This window comes from Cebus imitator, unplaced genomic scaffold (assembly GCF_001604975.1).
Source record: "Cebus imitator isolate Cc_AM_T3 unplaced genomic scaffold, Cebus_imitator-1.0 Scaffold223, whole genome shotgun sequence".
Taxonomy (NCBI): domain Eukaryota; kingdom Metazoa; phylum Chordata; class Mammalia; order Primates; family Cebidae; genus Cebus; species Cebus imitator.
In genome coordinates this window covers 2,263,583-2,283,100 of record NW_016107538.1, presented here as the reverse complement: position 1 = coordinate 2,283,100, position 19,518 = coordinate 2,263,583, and the positions used below count along the sequence as shown (strand labels likewise).

Here is a 19,518-nt window from a genome sequence, read left to right as displayed (position 1 = left end):
ACTCCATCTCAAAAAAAAAAAAAAAAAAAAAAAAAAAAGTTCTTGCTGGATACAGAGGCTCATGTCAACACTTTGGGAAGCTGAGAATAGAGAATCACTTGAGGCCAACAGTTTGAGACCAGCCTGGGCAACACAGCAAGCCTCCATCTCTACAATTGTTAAAAAAAAATTTTTTTTTAAATTAGCCAGAGGTGGTGGCATGTGCTTGTGGTCCCAGCTACTCAGGAGACTGAGGGAGGAGGATTGCTTGAGCATGGGAGCCATGCTGGAGCCACTGCACTCCAACCTGGGGAGGAGATGGAGACCCTATCTCAAAAAATATACATACATATATATATGTCTACATGTTTATATATGTAAACATACAAAACATGTTTTAAGTGACTGCTTACGTCAATTAACAGAAAGCTATAACTAATTAAGTTCTTGAGGAATCAAAAGCTACACATGGATTTTCAACTATATGAGGGATTGTTATCCCAACTCCCAGGTTGTTCAAGGGTCAACTGTACAGTTGCATTTTAAAAATGCTAATGGACCAAGTCAATACCACTTAGAGGTTAACACATAACAGGTTAATGAGTTATGCAATTCTGGCCACGCCATACATAGAAATGAACCACTTGGTAACTAGCCAGGAATCTTCAAAGTGCTATAGTCATGAAAGACAAAGACTGAAAGACTGATGCAGATGGAAGAGGACTAAGGAGACTTGGAAACATCTGTGATCTTGGTTTGGACTTCGGGCCAGAAAAAAGGGCATTGATGAAACAGTTGGTGAAAGCTGAATAAATTCTGTAGATTAGTTGATAGCATTGTAGTGATGTTAATTCCCTAGTTTTGATCAATGTATTGTACTTATATAAAGTGTTCACATTAGGAAAAACTGAGTGAAAGATATATGGGAATTCTTTGTCCTATTTCTGTAATATTTGTGTAAGTTTCATATTATTTCAAAATGAAAAGTTAAAAAAATGGTTATTAAATTTTAAGAAGTATATCATTTAGGGATAGACATGAAGTTGCAAGAATCTGAAACCCATATGAGAGATGGAAGTTCTTACTTTGCAAAGTGCTGCACTGATATCGACAACTGGAGAAGGGGATGTGTTCACAACTTACATTGGAGGAACTGTTCCCTGGTGCGGGGCTCAGGTTTTGAAGTCCAGTATTTGCGCTGAACAACAGCAGACGCTTGAGTTCTGATGTCATACTCCTCTAGAAAATCAGAGAGTTGTGAATTCACACCTGTGCAGGTGGTCAGGAGAATCTGTGAATCAGGACTTCCCAGCCACCCTTCCCTGGGCTTCCTGGGGAAAGAAGGGGCTGAAGCCTAGTAACGTCTCACAGAAATATGCTCAATGGACTACAGTCCTTTCATAGGTAAGGCAGAAACCACTGAAAAAGTGATCCAGATTGTCTTGGATTTAACTTAAAAGTACAGGCAACAGCAACCTGAGAAGCTAGTCATAGAAATGCCAGCCAATGGCATAATATAAGCATGACTAACTGACCTTCTCTGGGTCTCAATTGTAGAATAAAACCATCAAGAACAGAGTCCATGAGTAACACAGTCAGTCGGAAGGATGGCTTTGAAAATGAGACATTACGCTGAGCGGGTGGATCATGCCTGTAATCCCAGCACTTTGGGAGGCTGAGGCGGACAGATTATTTGAGGTCAGGAGTTTGAGACCAGCCTGGCCAACATGGTGAAACCCCATCTTTACTGTCTCTACTAAAAATACAAAAATCAGCCGGGCATGGTGACAGGTGCCTGCAATCCCAGCTACTAGGGAGGCTGAGGCAGAAGAATCTCTTGAACCTGGGAGGTGGAGGTTGCAGTGAGCCAAAATCGTGACACTGCTCTCCTGCCTGGGCAACAGAGTGAGACTCTGTCTGAGACTCTGTCTCCATAAAAAAAAAAAAAAAAAAAGAAAAGAAAATGAGATAGTCACCCTGATTTCATCCTCCCTTCCCTATCTCTCACCTTCCTATCATGTACTGCTAGAGACATACCCGCCATAGCTGATGGCCCAGAAAGCATCTCACCTTCCTTGGCAAACTCCTGGAGCTTTTCCTTATAGTCCTCCAACAACTGGATTAAGTGTACAGTGGGGTCCGTGATGACTTTGCGGATGCCCGAGAGTTTATCCTTCAGCCCTATGTAAACACTAGGGAAGGTGATGTCTTCAGTATTCTTAAACTTGCAGTATTCCTGCAGAAAAGAAAACAGCAGAACTTGCTGTGGTTTCTGTATTCTAAAATCACATTTCTCTCTTCATTAAGTCACTTTTCGCATCTGTAAAATGGGCTGACAGTACTGTGTCCTTCACAAAGTACATGTAAAATTTCAAGCTCAGGGTCTAACAAAATATAAAGCACTTTTCTAATGTTGCAGAATATTCAGGAGACTGGAGAGACCAATGGGTGAAACAGGAGGATTTTATTGAGGCGGCCACTGGCTCAGCAGATTAGCATCCCAAGGCTGAGCAAAGGAGAAGGAAAACGGGGTATTTTTTAGACATTCAAGATGAGGAGTGCCTGTAATCCCAGCTACTCGGGAGGCTGAGGCAGGAGAATTGCCTGAACCCAGGAGGCGGAGGTTGCAGTGAGCCGAGATCGTGCCATTGCACTCCAGCCTTGGTAACATGAGAAAACCCCCAAAAAAAAAAAAAAAAAAAAAAGATAAGGTAGCAGCTAACAGGTTTCCAGAAGCCAGAACAAAGAAGAGTTAATTAATTTGCAACATGTTGTGATGTACTTTACATTTGAAAAGTAGCATTTTGAGAAACACATTGTACATTTTTTGGATGTTATCTTGCCCTGTGACCTTGCACCTGGTCAACAAGAAAAACAAGAGTCCTGAGATGCCTGAGAACTTTGCTGAGAATGTGAGAAGAATAAATAAGGTAAGTTTTACAGGGAGTTAGTTCATTTTACGCACAGCTGGGGGTTCAGTTTTATATTAAACAGCATACAACACAGCAAAATTTATTATATAGCAACTATAAATTATAAAGTTTTGTTTTTACTATTATTGCCATTATTTCCCTTCTTCACTAGCTGTTAGGCCCTCAAAATAAGTGGGATTTTTAAAAATCAAGTGAGAAAGTGGGTTTTTAAAAATTAAGATGTATTAGATGGACATGAACAGCTCCAATACACAGTGCAGACTGGAGACCAAAGACAAAAAATAAAGAACATTCTTGCTTTGTTCATTCCCTCAGTACTTGTTTTTTTGACAATTTTTAAACACAAGCCATGGTAGGAAATAGAGGAGCTCTCAGGCAGCAGTGCTACCTCTTCCTTGTCAATTTCATCCAATACATAAATTTCTGTAATGCTTATACCTTGCTTTAGCATTTACAAAGTGTTTTCAGACAAATAATTATAGTTTCACTTAAGTTTCAAAACAATGTGTTATCAGGAAGGATGCTTTCAGATGTAACACAGTATCAAACTTCAGCTGCAACTGAAGCATTAAAGAGCAGAGCAGGTATAGCAGAACACATAGCAAAACCATAGCAATTAAAACCATTGTATGAAAATGATTAGATAGGGCCATGGAAATAAAAATCAGAGAATTGATAGAGAAAGGGTGATTCAATATTTTAATGCTATATTCTGTACATGACAAAAGTAGCATTTATAATCAGTGGGAGAAAGGATGAGTTATTCAATAAATGTTGTTTTGAATGCCTAACCAACAATTTGGGAGGAAATGTTATCTTTCACCAAAATAAATAAATAAGTTACCTTACTCTAAAATTTATTTTATATGTATTAAAACCTTTTATGTTAAAGATAAAGTTACAAAAGGAGAAAAGAAAACAAAGAAAAATAATTTATATACTTTTTTTTTTTTTTGAGACAGAGTCTTGCTCTGTTGCCAGGCGCCAGGCTGGAGTGCAGTGGCACGATCTTGGCTCACTGCAACCTCTGCCTCCTGGGTTCAAGCAATTCTCCTGTCTCAGCCTCCCGAGTAGCTGGGACTACAGGCATATGCCACCATGCTCTGCTAATTTTTGTATTTTTTGTAGAGACAGGTTTTTGCCATGTTGGCCAGGATGGTCTCGAACTCCTGACCTCATGATCCACCCGCCTCAGCCTCCCAAAGTGCTGGGATTACAGGCGTGAGCCACTGCGCCCGGCCAATTTATACACTTTTTGGGTAGGAGATCTGGATGGAAACTTGTGAGGCAGAAAGCCAAATGCTTATTCATATTTTCTGTTTTGATATTGAAAAGCACAAAAAGAGAGACACTGTTGGTGTTTTTGTCTTTCTCAGCTTCTCTTTTACTCATTCAGAAGTTAACTATGTTGCATTTGTATATTGGGATTATGGATAATTTTTTTCCCTCTTTTTTTGTATTTTCCAAGTTTTTTAACAACAAACATTTATTTTTTGTAACTAGCAGAGAAATTTTTTTTAATGCCAGCAAGAAAAAAAATCATATTTCAGAATACTGGAGCTTGGATGGAACCTTCTGAATTATTTACTTCAGTGGGCTTGTAGATAAATGGGAAATTTGAGACCCAGAGAGGTTAAGAGCAGAGCTGTTTAGTGACAGATGTAGGAGGATGGTGTTTACCCCCAACCTAGCTTCCTTCCCTGAAAGGTTACATGTTTTTCAGGTCAGGCTCCAGTGGCTAGCGGTTTGTCTATTGATACATTGTAATGAAAAGCATTTCCTCTTCCCAGCCTTCTTAGTACTCCAGCCACAGCCCTCTCTGAAAAGCAGCAGGGCTCCAGTGTTATCCCTACCAAGCAAACCTCCATGCAGCAGACTGCTGGAGTGGTTTATAAAATATACTCACTGACTCTCATCATTCTCCCATCTGAAGTCCTTCCCTGCCAGACACCTGCCTGGCCATGCCAGCCTCATCACTCTGCACCCAGCATTCCAGACTCCACCCTTGTTAAAGTACCTTGCCTCCCCAAGTCAGCTGTGCTTCCTCAAACCTCTCTGCCTTTGCGTACATTGTTCCTTCTACCTGGAACATACTGCATATTGAACCCACTGATCTTCCAGGACCTGCTTCAAGCTTCCCTGCTCTGACCAGTCCTCCCTCCCTACCCCTCCTATATTCTACTGAATGAAGAATCTGCTTCTGTCTGTTCCACAGCTTCCTATGCACACCATTTATCAAAAGACAGTTCCATTCATAGACGGCCATGGGCCTGGCACAGCAAGGGCACTCTGAGGTGCAGCTGTGGGATGCCTCTGCCCCCTCACCCCCCATACCTCCAGGAACTGGACAGTGTTGCTGATGGCTGCGATCCTCTCCAGCTCTTGCTTGCTTTTCTCCATCTCGGCACTCCTGTACTCCAGGTGGGTCTTGATGCCATTGGCCTGGCTCAGAGCAGCGTGCTCCTTCTCCTCCAAAAAGAGCATCACATTGGCCTGGGCCTTCCTCACAGCAGCAAGGAGTTCCCCAAACTGCATCTCAGTCACTGCTTTGACCTCTGACACCGACACCTGGTTGGGGGACAGGGATTGAAGGCAGCCAAGCACCTGTTAGTAAGGTGTCCAACTTTACAGAAGCTCAACATAAAGAAATGTCAGCTTGAGAAACCCAAATATTAGGGAGTAGTTTTCTATTATAAAAGGAATCCTTTATTCTCATGTGAATTCCAGGTTTCTGGAAAAAGGATTTACTTACTAACTTGGTCTCCTCATCCAATTGATGAGAAAGTGAACCCCTCTATGACTTCTGAGCTCCCTCACAGCCCTGACACTCTGACTGTTAATCAAGTTTCCGAAATTGATTTTCCTACCAGAGCAATGCATGTGTTCAGTCTACTTGATAGTTATATTTCAAGAGGTAAAGAATTTGGCTTTTTTTATACAATCAGTAGCATGAATTAGCTTTCTTAGCATTTCATTATGCCTAGTCAAACTGACCACTGAGTCCATCAGAGGCAAATGCATGTCTAAGACGATACTGTCTCTACCACATGCAGAATTCTCGTAAAATGTTTAGAGTGTGTGTAGATGTCCACAGCACCAAGCAACTGCAGGACAAGCATATTATGTGCAGAACAGAATGTGACATTCAAATAAAATACAAAAGAAAACCCATGTGAGAAACACTAAGGGTTCGAATGATGGAGCACATGCATGTGGACACTTCCGCATGGTCAGCATCCTCTATGAATGCCTTCAATCAATATCATGTTTACAACATCCTTCCAAGTTCTGAAGGTTTCCATTTCTCTGGTATTCTTAGGAATTGGTGCAGACAGCTCAAACTGATATTGTCATAACATCTACACTAATTACCTATATTTTAAATAGAAGTCTTGCATAATATTTCCCGTGCTCAGACTCCCTTCGCTACCCCATCTCACAGCCCAAAGCCCATTCTCTGCCTGCCTGAGTCTACCTCATTGTCCCCACCCAGACCTATCTCATCTGAGACTTTCTGAGCACCCCTCCAGGTGCTGTTTTCTCTTTCTCCTCCCAAGGTTAAGGGCCAGCTCTGAACATCAGGGCTCCAAAATGAGTCAGAAGAGCAGACATCCTTGGGCAGAGGCTTCAGGGGCACCTCTCACCCCTGGCAAGAAAGGAGAGAGGGAGAGAGGGCGGGAGAATGAGACTCAGATCAAAAAGGGGCGCACAGTAGGGAGAGGACTCAGAAAGGATGGGACTGTGGGCCCAGGCCAGGTGGGAGCCTACAGGTTTGGAGGGAGATGGGAAGGAAAAATGACACCAGATAGGAGGTCTTCTGCCTGACTCAGGCCCGCTTAGGCCAGGGCTCAGGAATTCAGTCCATGAGAATGGCTCACCTCTGATCAGTCTTCAATCTGGTGGCAAATGGAAGAATAAGCAGCAGAAAGAAAGCAAGGGGTATCTCTACAGGAGGGGATGGTGTAAAGACAGAGAGACTCTCCCTACATTCTTTCTCTCTCTCTCTTTTTTTTCTTTCTTTCTTTTTTTTTTTTTTTTTGTTTTTTTTTTTTTTTTTTTTTTTTTTTTTTTTTTTTTTTTTTTTTTTTTTTTTTTTTTGGGCACAATCTCGGTTCACTGTAGCTTTCACCTCCCAGACTCAAGTGATCTTCCCACCTCAGCCTCCCAAGTAGCTGAGACCACAGGTGTATGTCATCATGCCCAGCTAATTTTTATATTTTTTGTAGAGACAGGATCTCACTATGTTGCCCAGGACGGGCTCAAACTCCTGGCCTCAAGCAATCTGCCTGCCTTGGCCTCCCCAAGTGCTGGGATTACAGGTGTAACCCACTGTGCCTGGCCTATATTCTCATTTTTATGCCAACTTTTCCACCACCGGTTGGCTTCCTTGAGGTTAGGCAGCTGGACAGAGCTGGGAGCAAATAAGCTGTGGTAATAGGATTAAGGAAGAGGGGGATGGTAGACTTTCTCCAAATTCTTCCAGCCTACACCCAGAAGAGCTTTAGGACAGCTGGTGGTGTTGAGACGCCAGGGCAACAGGAGAGGCAATTTGGGAAACCTGAGGCTACCTGGTGTTGTGGCTCCCTCTGGAGCCCTGGTGTTCAGGGCTGGCCCTCACCCTTCGGTGGAGGAAAAGCAGCACCTCAATCAGCTGCTCAGAGAGATCTCAGGTTAGATCAGGTGGGCACAATAGCAGAGAAGGAAGCAGGCAGAGAATAGGCTCTGGGCTGTGGATGGGGGGCTCAGACCACTGTCTGAAGAGTGAAGACCTGAGAACCAGGAAAGCTACCTGGGCCCCACCCAGGGTCCCCAAGTGGCAAACCTGCTCCCTGGGGCTCTGCCAGGTACAGGCTCTACAGCCCTCTGACACTTCACTTCTCTCCCTCTTCCCACTCACCTGGGAATGAAGACCCTCTGCTGCCAGTCTGGTCACTCTTCTAATTATATAACAATAATCATAAAAACCACCAACATGTAGTAAGTTCTTACTATGTGCCAGGTGCTGTCTCCTAGCAACCCTAAAAGGTACTATTAGGGTCTCCATTTCTTAAATAAGGAAACTGAGACAGTGATAAATGGACTGATTTTCCCAACATCACACTCTAGACTGTCTCTGGAGTCCATCCGCTTGACCACCATTCTACATTGCCTCGAAGTAGGGCCTAGGGTTAGGGATCCATGCGGCTGCAGTATAGCACTTAGCTGGCAAGCCCGACCTCTCCCTCTGGACCCTGGCACATTCACTAGGATGAGCTAGGGAGGCATATGAGGATTTCGGCTGAGCTTCAGCCCATGGGCTGTGGTCCTGTGGGGGTTGCAGGGAAGGACATTTAAGTTCAGCCCAAGGACATTTAAGAAGTCCTCCCAAGACCAGACAGACAGGTTTTAGCTTGTTCACTGTGGGCACCAGTTACGGGCACATCCTATGCCCATAAATACACAGGCTACTGCTGAGCAGGTGACCAAGAGGGAAAGAGGCCAAGCCTCCCCAGCAATTTCTGAACAAAATGTTTACAAGTGTTGCCTCCTTGACATTGTAAATACTGTAAATTCTAAGATATTAATCATGACTGGATTTAAATCTAAAAGTTAAATTACATTTCCATATGGCAAAGAAGTGAAGATTGAGAAATCTACCTCAGAAGACAGGAGAGTTTTGTTTATAACCATTTGGGGCAAATGGTGGTGGTGGTGTTTGATCCAGGCTCTATGTTAGCTAACATGTCCTAGGTCCCTGGCTTACTCACCCTTCATGCCCACTCAGGCTCCAGATGTCCAGGTTCCAGGAGTCACAGAGGCCTGAGGGTCCTCCCTGCCTGCTCTGGATGCTCCCTGCCTGCTCTGCCCACTCCCGATCACCTCCAGAAAGCAGGAGCAGGACACAGCATGGGAACCAGCATGAGGGTGTTGTGGGAAAGGAGCAGAATCCTGTCTCCAGTGATGACCCATAGATTCCTCCTAGAAGCATGATACCATGAGGCTAAGAGGCATGAGACTAAAGACAAATTCAGGATCTAAATCCTCACCCTCGGCCCCACTGAGGCCATCTGAAGAAGGATGGTGGAAAGGAGGCGTCAGATGATATTGGTGGATTGACTTCTGCTATGGCCTGGCCTCTCATTCCTAAACCTTCCCATTGAGAAATACTTCTTTCCTGCATGTAAATGTAATGTGGAGGGGGTATTTACTGCCCAAATGATGACAAGCAGAAATACTAGAGAGGAGAGGCCTCAAACACATCCAAGGAGCCAGCAGGTACTGGTTTAAAGATTTGATGGGGGTGTACATGCCTGTCAATATTCTGAGTCATTCTTAGGTCAAGGGAGCAACAAGCCCAGGTTCTCCCATCCCAACACTCTAGAGGGCTCTAGACAAGTCTTGTCATCTCTCCATGTCTTCATGTCCCTTGTGCATGGTAGCTAGCTATTGTAATAACTACTGCCCCTGGTCATCATGTAATTATGAGAACCGAGGAGGGATCAACGTGTCTGAAAATTAAAGAGCTGGGAAAATACAAGATCCTCCTAGAGGTTCTCCAAATTATCTTGAGCTTGGAAATCAATTATCTCTGAAGGTTTATAAGGCTTTAAAGGGATAATTCTCTTTCTTCCTTTAATAAAATATTGTGGGTAAGAAAGAGGTTTCATCCTTCAGTAGCTAGTTAGTTGTAAACATCCAGGAGGTGAAAATTAAATTGAAATGAATACATGCTTTAAGGGTAGCTGAATGGATGGATGGATGATGGATGGAATAATTCATTCTCAGGATATAAAAATGACAATGCTGATTCACTTCCACAGGGTAAGTGTTTAACATTCTTTTTTTTTTTTTTTACACGAGTCTGACTTTGTTAACTGGGCTGGAGTGCCGTGTTGCAAACTCAGTTCAGTGCAGTCTCCACCTCCTGGATTCAAGCAGTTCTCCTGCCTCAGCCTCGTAAGTAGCTGGACTACAGGTAAGCGCCACCATGCCTGGCTAATTTTTGTATTTTTTAGTAAAATCAGGGTTTTACTGTGTTGGCCAGACTGGTCTCGAACTCCTGACCTCCAGTGATCCGCCCACCTTGGCCTCTCAAAGTGTTGGGATTACAGGTGTGAGCCACTGTGCCCAGCCTGTTTTGCAATCTCTTCTGAGTGGCGGGTATTGGTTTGCCACTGATGAGAGGCATTTGTAGAACTGCTCAGAGTCTACCTGGAGATCACTTCCTGCCTACTCAGCCTGGCACACCATGGCCTTTTGAAATACCATCACTAATCCTGAGTTTCCTTTTTTAACTCCTTTTTTCCAGCTGCCAGGTCATATAGGACTGGTGAGACTCACATGCAGAAACCCTCATATAATGGAAGAAGCCAAGATTGTGTATGATTTCTGGACCTCTGACTAAATACCCAGCCCCCCACACACATACACCCTGTCAAGACAGCATATACAAATGTAGAAATAAGAATGTTGTTGTTAAAGGATTAGTCTTGGTCCTAATTTATATTCTTAAAAAGCAAATCACTTGCCAGGTTTAACACTTAAGCTAATTTCATAACAAATCCTGACATCAAGGTGAGGCTACCCCATGGTGCAGTCAACTGTATCTACAATTATCATTTGCAGAGAAACCCCAAGGAACCTATAGGCATGGAGGCTAGGCATGCAGTACCATGTCCCACACCCCCAGACGGGCCTGGTTGACTCAGGCTGACCTTACCAGAACGGACTTTTGGTTGGCCTGGAGCCTGGAGATGGCATTTTCATTCAACTTGAGTTTCCGCTCCAAGTCTAACTGAGTGCGCTGGAGTTCAACCTAAAAAGCAGAAAGTAGAGAATTAAGGAGGAAGGAGCCCAATGCACACAGAAGGACACAGGCACTCCCCACCCCTGACATCCCCACCCTTCTTCCCTGGAAAGAAGTCTAACCTCTGCAACTGATCTCAAAAGTCAGCCAGGAGGCACAAAGCGTGGGCAGTGAGCCCATGCCCTCCTGGGGCTGCAGTCAGCATGAGTCAGTGAAAACGCAGTTAGCACATACTCTGTGCTGCTCACCATTTCAAGCATTTTATAAATTACCTCACACCATCCTTGCCATACCTATATTAGCTGTAAACCAAAAGTGAAATTCTAAGCCCACCAACCATCCGAATGGACCCCTCCTTGCAGCAAAGGGCATTCCAAAGTTAACCTGAAAAACTAGTTCAGGCCATGATGGGAAGCGGGGGTCAGACATGCCTCATTACACCCTCCTCCCTTTTGGAATTACTGATAGAGCGCACTCTTTAAGTCTGATAAGAAACATTTACAATCTGTTCTCTCCAAAACCTCCTACCTGGAAGCTTTACCCACATGATAAAACCTTCGTTTCCACCACTTCTTATCTTAACTCAGACATTTCTAAGTCTTTAGACAATAGCTTGACTATTTCAGCCAACTGCCTTTCAGAAAATCTTTGTATATCTACCTATGACCTGGAAGCCCTGGCTTCCAGTTGTCCCACCTTTCTGGACCGAACCAATATATATCTTACATGTATTTGATTGATGTCTCACATCTCCCTAAAATGTATAGTAGGCTGTGCCCCAACCACCTTGGGCACACATTCTCATGATCTCCCGAGAACTGTGTCACAGACCACTGGTCACTCATATTTGGCTCAGAATAAATATCTTCAAATATTTTACAGAGTTTTCCTCCTTTTGTCAACATAGGTAAAAATGATTATTATTTCAAATATACAGGTGATAAAATCAAGCCATGCTTCCAAGTTCATCAATGGAGTTGAGCCTAGGCTGACCCCACAAGAGCCTAACAGAGAGTGTAGGCTTGAAGCCAGATGGCCAGGTGGGAAGTCTACATTTTTTTTACTTAGCAGTTGAGACTTTGGGCAAATTTACTTATGTATTTGAAAAACAAACTTTCTTTGTCCTGTATTCACACAACACAGAACACTTTCCTAACCGAAACATGTGGGGTTTTTTCCCACATGAAGCCATTCTCCAACATCATCAGGGTGCCCTAAAACATAACGCAATTCTAACACTCCCTGATCGGAGATGGAAGAGATGCACACGGCAAAGGATGTGGGAGGGAGGTGGCAGCTCCATGCCCTCTCTAGGTGTGGGGTTGGCACGCTCCAGGAACTTCCACCCCTTCAGCAATCCAGAAGCTCCTGGAAGCCCAGCCTTTTGGGTTTATATGGAGGCTTCATCGTGTGGACATGATTGATTACATCATTGGCCACTGGTGATCCTTTCAACCTTCAGCCTCACTTCCCCCCGCCGCCGGAGGTTGGGGAGATGGGGCTGGAAGTCAAACACCTTAATCATAGGGTTGGCTCCCATGGCAACTAGCCCCCATCCTCAGACTCTCAGGAGCCCCCTCAGGCACCCAGTCATCTCATTGGCATTCAAAAAGACACATCACTTCAGAGAGTCTGAGGGTTCTAAAAGCTGTCGGGTGCCAGGAAATGGGGGCAGAGACCAAACCTAAGTTTCTTATTTCACAACTTAATATCTCTAAACTTCCATTTCGTCACTTTTGAGATGGGGATCAATAAACTGTCTGCTTTACGGGATTAGGAAAGAACGGACTAATCAGATAATGTATGTCAGTACGAACTTTGTATAGTACCAGGGACATTATTAATGAGCTCCATGAATGTCAGTGATTGCCAGCAACGTCATCATCGTCATCATTACTCCTGCTACCGTGGCTGCTTTCCATTCATGTTCTGTATTCGAAGCCAGAGCCAGCCCACCCAGCCCAGGCAAGTGCCTGACCAAGAACCTCGGGTTTGCCTGCTTTGGCCCCACCTTCAATCTTGCCTCCTGGGATCCACTAAACACCTTCCGCCAAGAGGTGTGCCAAGGCTCACGTAAGGCTTTGCAAACTTCAAAGACCCTGTCACTTTCCTTCTTCCACAAGTCAATATAGAAAAAGAAAAAAAAAAAAAGAATAAATAACTTTCACTGCTTTTAATAGCTTCTGTCTGCATGTCAAGCTGTGAGACATTACACCCTACTAGAACTCAGAGGGCATAAATTGTCTCTCCATTCTCCACTGAAGACTGAGGGAATTCCAGGTCCCCTGGGAGAGAAGCTGCTGCAGACAGAGGACTTGCCTCTCCAGGACACTCTGCAGAAGGCAGGTAATGTTTGCTCAGGCTCCAGGTCACTGAGAGTGGAGCTGAGGGAGCTCCAGTGACCTCTCACCCTTGATACCTGAGACCTGATACCTGGGAGTGGGAAGTGGGGGTGAGTCTGGCCTATTTGGGGGCAATCCTGGAATCTTGACCTATGAAAAAGGCTTACACAGTGACCCATTCTAGGAGAGAGAAAAGGAACATGAGCTGCTTGTTTAAAGGCAGTGGAAGACACAACAGAGCACACCCTAGCAACAGGCTCCTACAAGGCGGCATCTAAACAGCAGGGACAGAAGAATGTGTTAAAGCAGTCCGCAGCAGCAGGGCCAAAGGGAGGCACCCAGGGAGCATCCAAAGTCAGGGGCTTCTCTCTGCTATTTGCAGACTGCCATAAAAGGAGAGAAAAGGACTCTTGAGTACCTAGTGGGGACTTCCTGAGTGAGTCACCCCAAGAAAAAGCACTCCCAATTACCTCAAAAGGTGGAGTCACTTTGAAAGACTTGTTTTTCCAGTTATTCCTGTTCCTAGAAAATGATGGGGTGCCTCAGCCTCTGGCTTCAGGGTTTCCCAAGAAGTCAGCCACACACATATTTCAGGTCAGGGTGGACCCTGCACCAAAGTGGGACGGTGGTGCCCATGAGCACAGGGAGCCCCAGAGGGAAGGACACAGAGAGTCCTGCCCGCTTCAGCAAGATAATGACAAATGTGTCAAAGGCACACTATTAGGGGTCCGAAATATTTTGGGGCCCACCACTTGCTGGACATATAGACTTTTTCAAGTCATTTAGCTTCTCATATGGTGCAAGACTACATAAATATGCTAACAGAATGGTTCCTTCTGCTACAGGGGAAAGGTGGCACGCAGAGAGTGGCGGCCAGGTCATGTTAGAGATGAAAAAACAAACAGAGGGATTGGGAAGAGAGAAAAAAATTCCCAGACTGTGCCAGTTCCTTCGTATTCCAAGCACACAAGGTTAGCCCTTCTAGAGAAGGCAGAGCTAGAGTCACCTGGACGCTGACCGCATTCCTCATCCAGCTGGTCAAAATTCACCACAGTACATGCCAGCTCAGTCACTTAAGACACACGCTCCACTCTCTCAAAATACTTACAGCCTGGGAGAATAAGAAAAAACAAGGTATGTAATACTGAGTCCAGGGCATTCCTCAAAATGGCTGAAAGAAATTATTATTATTATTATTATTTTGAGACAGTCTTGCTCTGTCACTCAGGCTGGAGTGAAATGGCGTGATCTCGGCTCACTGAAACCTCTGCCACCTGGGTTCAAGTGATTCTCCTGCCTCAGCCTCCCGAGTAGCTGGGATTATAGGTGTCTACCACGACGCCTGGCTAATTTTTAAATGTTTTTAGTAGAGACGGGGTTTCACCATGTTGGTCTTGAACTCCTGACCTCAGGTGATCCACCCACCTCAGCCTCCCAAAGTGCTGGAATTACAGGCGTGAGCCACTGCGCCCAGACCAAGAATTTCTTTTCCCAAGTGGCTACATACACATATTGTCCACTTTCGGGCTACCAGCAAACAGGCTGTGAGTGATGCCGGTTAACTGCTCTCCAGATGAGCTTGGATACTTTTGGCTCTAGAGACTTGGCTCTTGCTCACCGTGGAGACTTTGTCTGCAGTCAGCATCCAGTCCTGAACTTTCTGTGACCGATGCTGAGGTTCAGTGTCGTGGCCTGCCATTAATGCTCTCCAAAGATCTAGGATAAGGCTCAGTTAGGTCTTGTTGTCTCTAGGAACCTGCCCTGGCCTCACTCCCTCACTCCCAGGGTTGGCTCCAAAGGTGCAGTAGTTGCACTATACCAGCCTTTTGGCACTCCATGGAGTTAGGGTATGTGCTTCCTAATTAGAGTCCAAGCTGCTGGAGGCTAGAGAGTGTAGCCCAGCACTTAGCCCATAGGAAGCACGCAGTAACATTTGATACGCCTGAGAAACAGGAATGAACCATACCTTCTCCATGGATCAGAACAAACAGGAAAGGAGGTCATAGAAGGAGTTCAAATTTCACACACACACACACACACACACACACACACACACACACACACGTCTCATTTCCACATAGCAAACCTGAGATTCAGAGAAGGTGAGAAGACTTCACAGCCAGCAGGCAAGACCAGCTGCTCTTAAAACCAAAGGGTCCTGGAGATGCAAAAGGAAGTGCTGGGATCACTATGAAAAACAGCTAGGCTCTGAAAGCTCAGCAGGAGAGAAAAGATAATCAAAGAACACTGCCTCTCAAAGCACGCAGTGTCTGCCCACCAACATGGCTAGAAACCGTAGGAGCTTCAGAAAGGGCTCGCTTGGTTATTGAGAAATGAGTCGTTCTGTGGACCCTAAGCAGGATCTTGCCACTTTGTGTCCTCGTGGCTGCCTGTGTCATTTGCCCTTCACACGCCCTAAAGTGACCTTCAGCAAGAAACTCCAGCAGGGAGTACTAGGCTTTAGGAGCCTTAGTTATGTCTGATGACTTTCAAAATCATCCTGGTGGAGGCTGCAGGCTTGTCAAGGTACTGTGTCTTCTAAGCTGATCTCCTGAGCTCCTTGCAAGAAACCTTTTGGCTTCTAAGATTTGGGGGAGCCACCGAGAGGGTTACACTTACAGAGTAAACTTGCTCTCCAAGCTGAAAACAAGGACACAGGACAGGAAGGACAAGAGCTCTTTTAAGCAGACCAGAAAGCAGAGGGGCCTGGGAAAGTGGGGCTTTTTCAGTGTATACCTAAAGCCATGTTGCTTTTCAGCCCCAAACTGCCCTTGAGCCCATTCCCCAGTTGTCCTCATTTACCTTACACACTTCTCTCCTAGGATGTCTGAATTCAGAGTTTGGCATGTGCTCTACACAACTCCTTCTGCTTGAAATTGCAATTACCCCACGTCTCTGTAGTACATTAGGTGCCCTATATTTAAAATTTATATTGTATCTCTATTGGTACAGGCATAGAACATTTCTGCAAGGAAACAAGAAAGTATAGACCATATTAGCCTTTGAGGAGAAAAGGGAGATGTGGTGATCCGGGATGGGCTGAGGACACTCCTTTCCTAGTAAAATCAATTACACTGTTTGGTGCAGATGATGATGATGATGATTACTAGATGATGATTATTATTACTATTATTATTGAGACAGCATCTCACTCTGTCACTCAGGCTGGAGTGCAGGGGTGCGATCTGGGCTCACTGCAACCACTGCCTCCCAGGTTCAAGAGATTCTCCTGCCTCGGCCTCCCGAGTAGATGGGACTACAGGTGTGTGCCACCATGTCCAGCTAATTTTTTGTATTTTTAGTAGAGACCAGGTTTCACCATGTTAGCCAGGATGGTCTCAATCTCCTTACCTCGTGATCTGTCCACCCCAGCCTCCCAAAGGGCTGGGATTACAGGCATGAGCCACTGCACCCAGCTGGTGGAAATTATTTTTTAACATCTTCATGCATCACTTTTCCAGTTACAAATAGTACAGTTCTTGTATATGTGTGGCAGGTTTTGGTGCAAAAAAAAGAGGATAATATTGTGCAATTTGGTGCAAAAAAAAGAGGACAGCTTTCCAGAGGCTTCCATTCCTCACTCTGTGACTTAGTTGACTCTGAGCTTGGACAAGTGTGGTGGAGATAATGAGGATATGAGATGACTTCACAGTTATTTGAAGACTGGGTGAGAAAATCCACAAAAACCATTTAGCACATGGCAACACTCAATGAAGGCTATTTTCCTCAACTTTAAGGAGCTTTTTCTTTTGATCTATTTCACTACCTGTCCTCCTGATGAGACATTCCCTACCCTGGAAACAGTTTGGCAAGTGGATTCCCGGGCCAGAAATGGTGACTCATTGGCATCTGGAATACAGAGGTTTCCAGAACAATCCCACTAGCACCAGTTAAAATCTATGTCTAGGGATTGACAGAGAGAAGGGGCCCTGGCAAGTAGACCTCCTTTCCCAGAAACCCCTTTCCTTTGATGCCAGGGAACATTTGCCAAGAAATGGCCATAGGTCTGCCGTCTGCACAAAGTGTAAACGGGGAACTTCCTTGATTATGAATGTAAGAAATGTGGGACGAAAGTCAACTACACTTCCCTACTGAAAACTAAAAGTGTTCCCTGAAAGTCAGTGTAGAAGAAAAAAAGCATAAAAGTGCCAAATCCATTTCAAGGAACTTCTCCAGGATCTAGCTTTAGGGCAAAGAAAAACGAGTTGTTCTAGAAACAGTTTCCTTATCTGATGAAAATAAAACAACAGGCTATGAGCATGATGTTCCTTGGTCTCTCCTGATACCTCTACCTGGTGAGGAACTTTTATTTTCCCTAAGCCTCCTGTGACATTATACCTGGACCTAAGTTTCAAATTCTCTGCTACCTTAGCACCCTTCAAGCTCTTAAATTTCCTGTTATCTCCAGAGGGGCTCATTCTACTGGTCTCCTGTTTGGGGTAAAGAGAAAAGGAGAAACTAGGAGAAAGAGTTGTTCTTTTCTCTTGAATTTCTGCCAAGGTTTTATTTCATTAATTGACGATGTGCCACGTGAATCTAGCCAGAGGGATATATCACCACCGTAAGCCCCACAACTTCTGCACCTTCCACCCAAACACATCACCAAAAGCTGTATAAGACACAGAAGGAAACTAGCAAGCAGGAGAAGAGACAGACACAGACAGAGATCGCACAGAGACAGTGGGACAGAGATGGGGACAGAGCAACCTACTCCACACAGTTTCCAAAATCAAGTGCAGTGTATATTTACGCTGACCCAGCAGGCAGACGCTGAGGCTAAAGTCCTTTTCAGTTACACTCAGAGAATTGCAGTGGCGTCAGTGGACCCAGTAGCTGCAGCCAGTGGGGCACACCATCCCCCAGCACCCTCTCCCAAATGGAAGAAGGGACCCCAAGCACTCACCTCCTTGTCCCTACGGGCTGCATCCAGGGAGAGTATGGTATGGCCACTGTGCTCCTGGCAACAGTCCTGGCAGATGCACTGCTGATCAGGGCAGCAGAAGGCAGACAGTGGGCTGTGGTGGGCAAGGCAGTATCTCCAGTTGTGGTCCTTCACTGGCTCAGTCAGCAGGTGGCTTTGCAGTTTGATGTTCACCTGATGCGGCTGCAAGTGCTCATCACAGTAATTTACCATGCAGGTTAGACAGGACTTCGCGGCCTTCACTCTTCTGGTGTCATCGAGGCAGAAGTCACACAGGACCTCTTCCTTCCCCTCACCAGCAGGATCCCCCTGTTCTGCAGAGCCAATGTCCTGTTCTGCAGAGTCACTGTCTTGTTCCTCTGGCTCCCTGTCAAGCTTCTCCGAGAAGCCCACGTCCTCTTCTTCCGCTGGGCTGGCTGACCCAGAATCTGAGCTAGGTGACCCAGAGTCTGGGCTGAGAGGGGCTGGGGGATGAGCAGTGGCCCTGGGCAGTGGCCCTGGAGCCATCAGATCCAACTCAGCCATCTGGGAGGCTCTGCTTCTAGGCTGTCTTTCTTCTGTCCCTTGGCCCAGGATCTGCACAGCCCAAGTCAGACAGGAGGACCACGCCTAGATGACTGCAGCTGCTGCAAGATTTTAACTGTTTCCTTCCTCCCAGAGGAAGCTCAGTCTCTCATTACTGTGTCCTGGGGTTGGATGGCAGCCAGATGCGATGATGACAAGGCAGCTAGATTACTCAGGCTCAGGGTGGCCGGCTCAGGCTCAGGCTGTCTCCTCAGGTCCAGCCCTGAAACTTCTATTCTTATATGAATCATCTGTACCCCACAGGCTCTGCTGAAGACCACGTGTCTCTGTGCCTGCTCTGGAAAGGACTGGAGATTTCTGAGCTCTGTTATAAGCCTGTGTGCCTTTATGTGATCTGACAAGCTACAAATCTGTTTTCGTTTTTTAAAGAGATGTAAAATGTAAGGACTCCAACAACAGGACAGCCATTAATCTACTCCCATCTCATAGAACTGGACATAAGGCAGCTAGAATAGGATGCCTGCTCTAGAGCCTCACTCTGTCCCCCAGGCTGCTGGAGTACACTCGTGCTAACTGAGGTACTAAGGGTAAGGATTCCAACATACACATTTGGAGAAGGAGACACAATTCAGCCCATCACACATGGTCAGGGGACAAGATTGGAAGCCTCTAGGTCCTTAGAAGGAGCTGCTAGGCATGACCCCTAGATGAGGCTACACATTTGCATTTGTGCCCCCATTTGCAGATGGATACAAAGGAATCCAGAATTATTCCAGGGTACCTGGACCCCAAATTCTGTATCCTAGAGCTTTCTACAGCTTTTCCAAGATTATTGAATCAGATACATTTGAACTGAACTCAAACGGATTTGGAAGGTGAATGGAACAGAGAATGACTGGGTGTAGAGGGAGAGGTCAGATCCAGCTAGCCCCAGCGATCAGACATTAGGATGTTTCCAAGAAATTACACTCCCTATGTCTCTGAACCCTGGGGTGAGTGCTACAGGATTTGGATGAAACTAGATAAATACAG

General features: G+C 45.3%; 1 protein-coding gene across 1 annotated transcript in view; it reads right to left on the bottom strand.

Annotated features, from left to right (window-relative positions):
* Nucleotides 1–18,984, bottom strand: part of TRIM16 (tripartite motif containing 16) — a 22,004-nt gene extending 3,020 nt beyond the window's left edge. The window contains exons 1-5 of the mRNA XM_017496845.2: nucleotides 17,944–18,984; nucleotides 10,612–10,707; nucleotides 5,247–5,480; nucleotides 2,050–2,215; nucleotides 1,123–1,218 (exon numbers count right to left, since the gene is read on the bottom strand). Of these exons, the coding sequence (XP_017352334.1) occupies nucleotides 1,123–1,218; nucleotides 2,050–2,215; nucleotides 5,247–5,480; nucleotides 10,612–10,707; nucleotides 17,944–18,486 (1,135 nt within the window). The 5' untranslated portion in view covers nucleotides 18,487–18,984. The remainder of the gene's footprint in view (nucleotides 1–1,122; nucleotides 1,219–2,049; nucleotides 2,216–5,246; nucleotides 5,481–10,611; nucleotides 10,708–17,943) is intronic.
* Nucleotides 18,985–19,518: the final 534 nt, after the last annotated feature.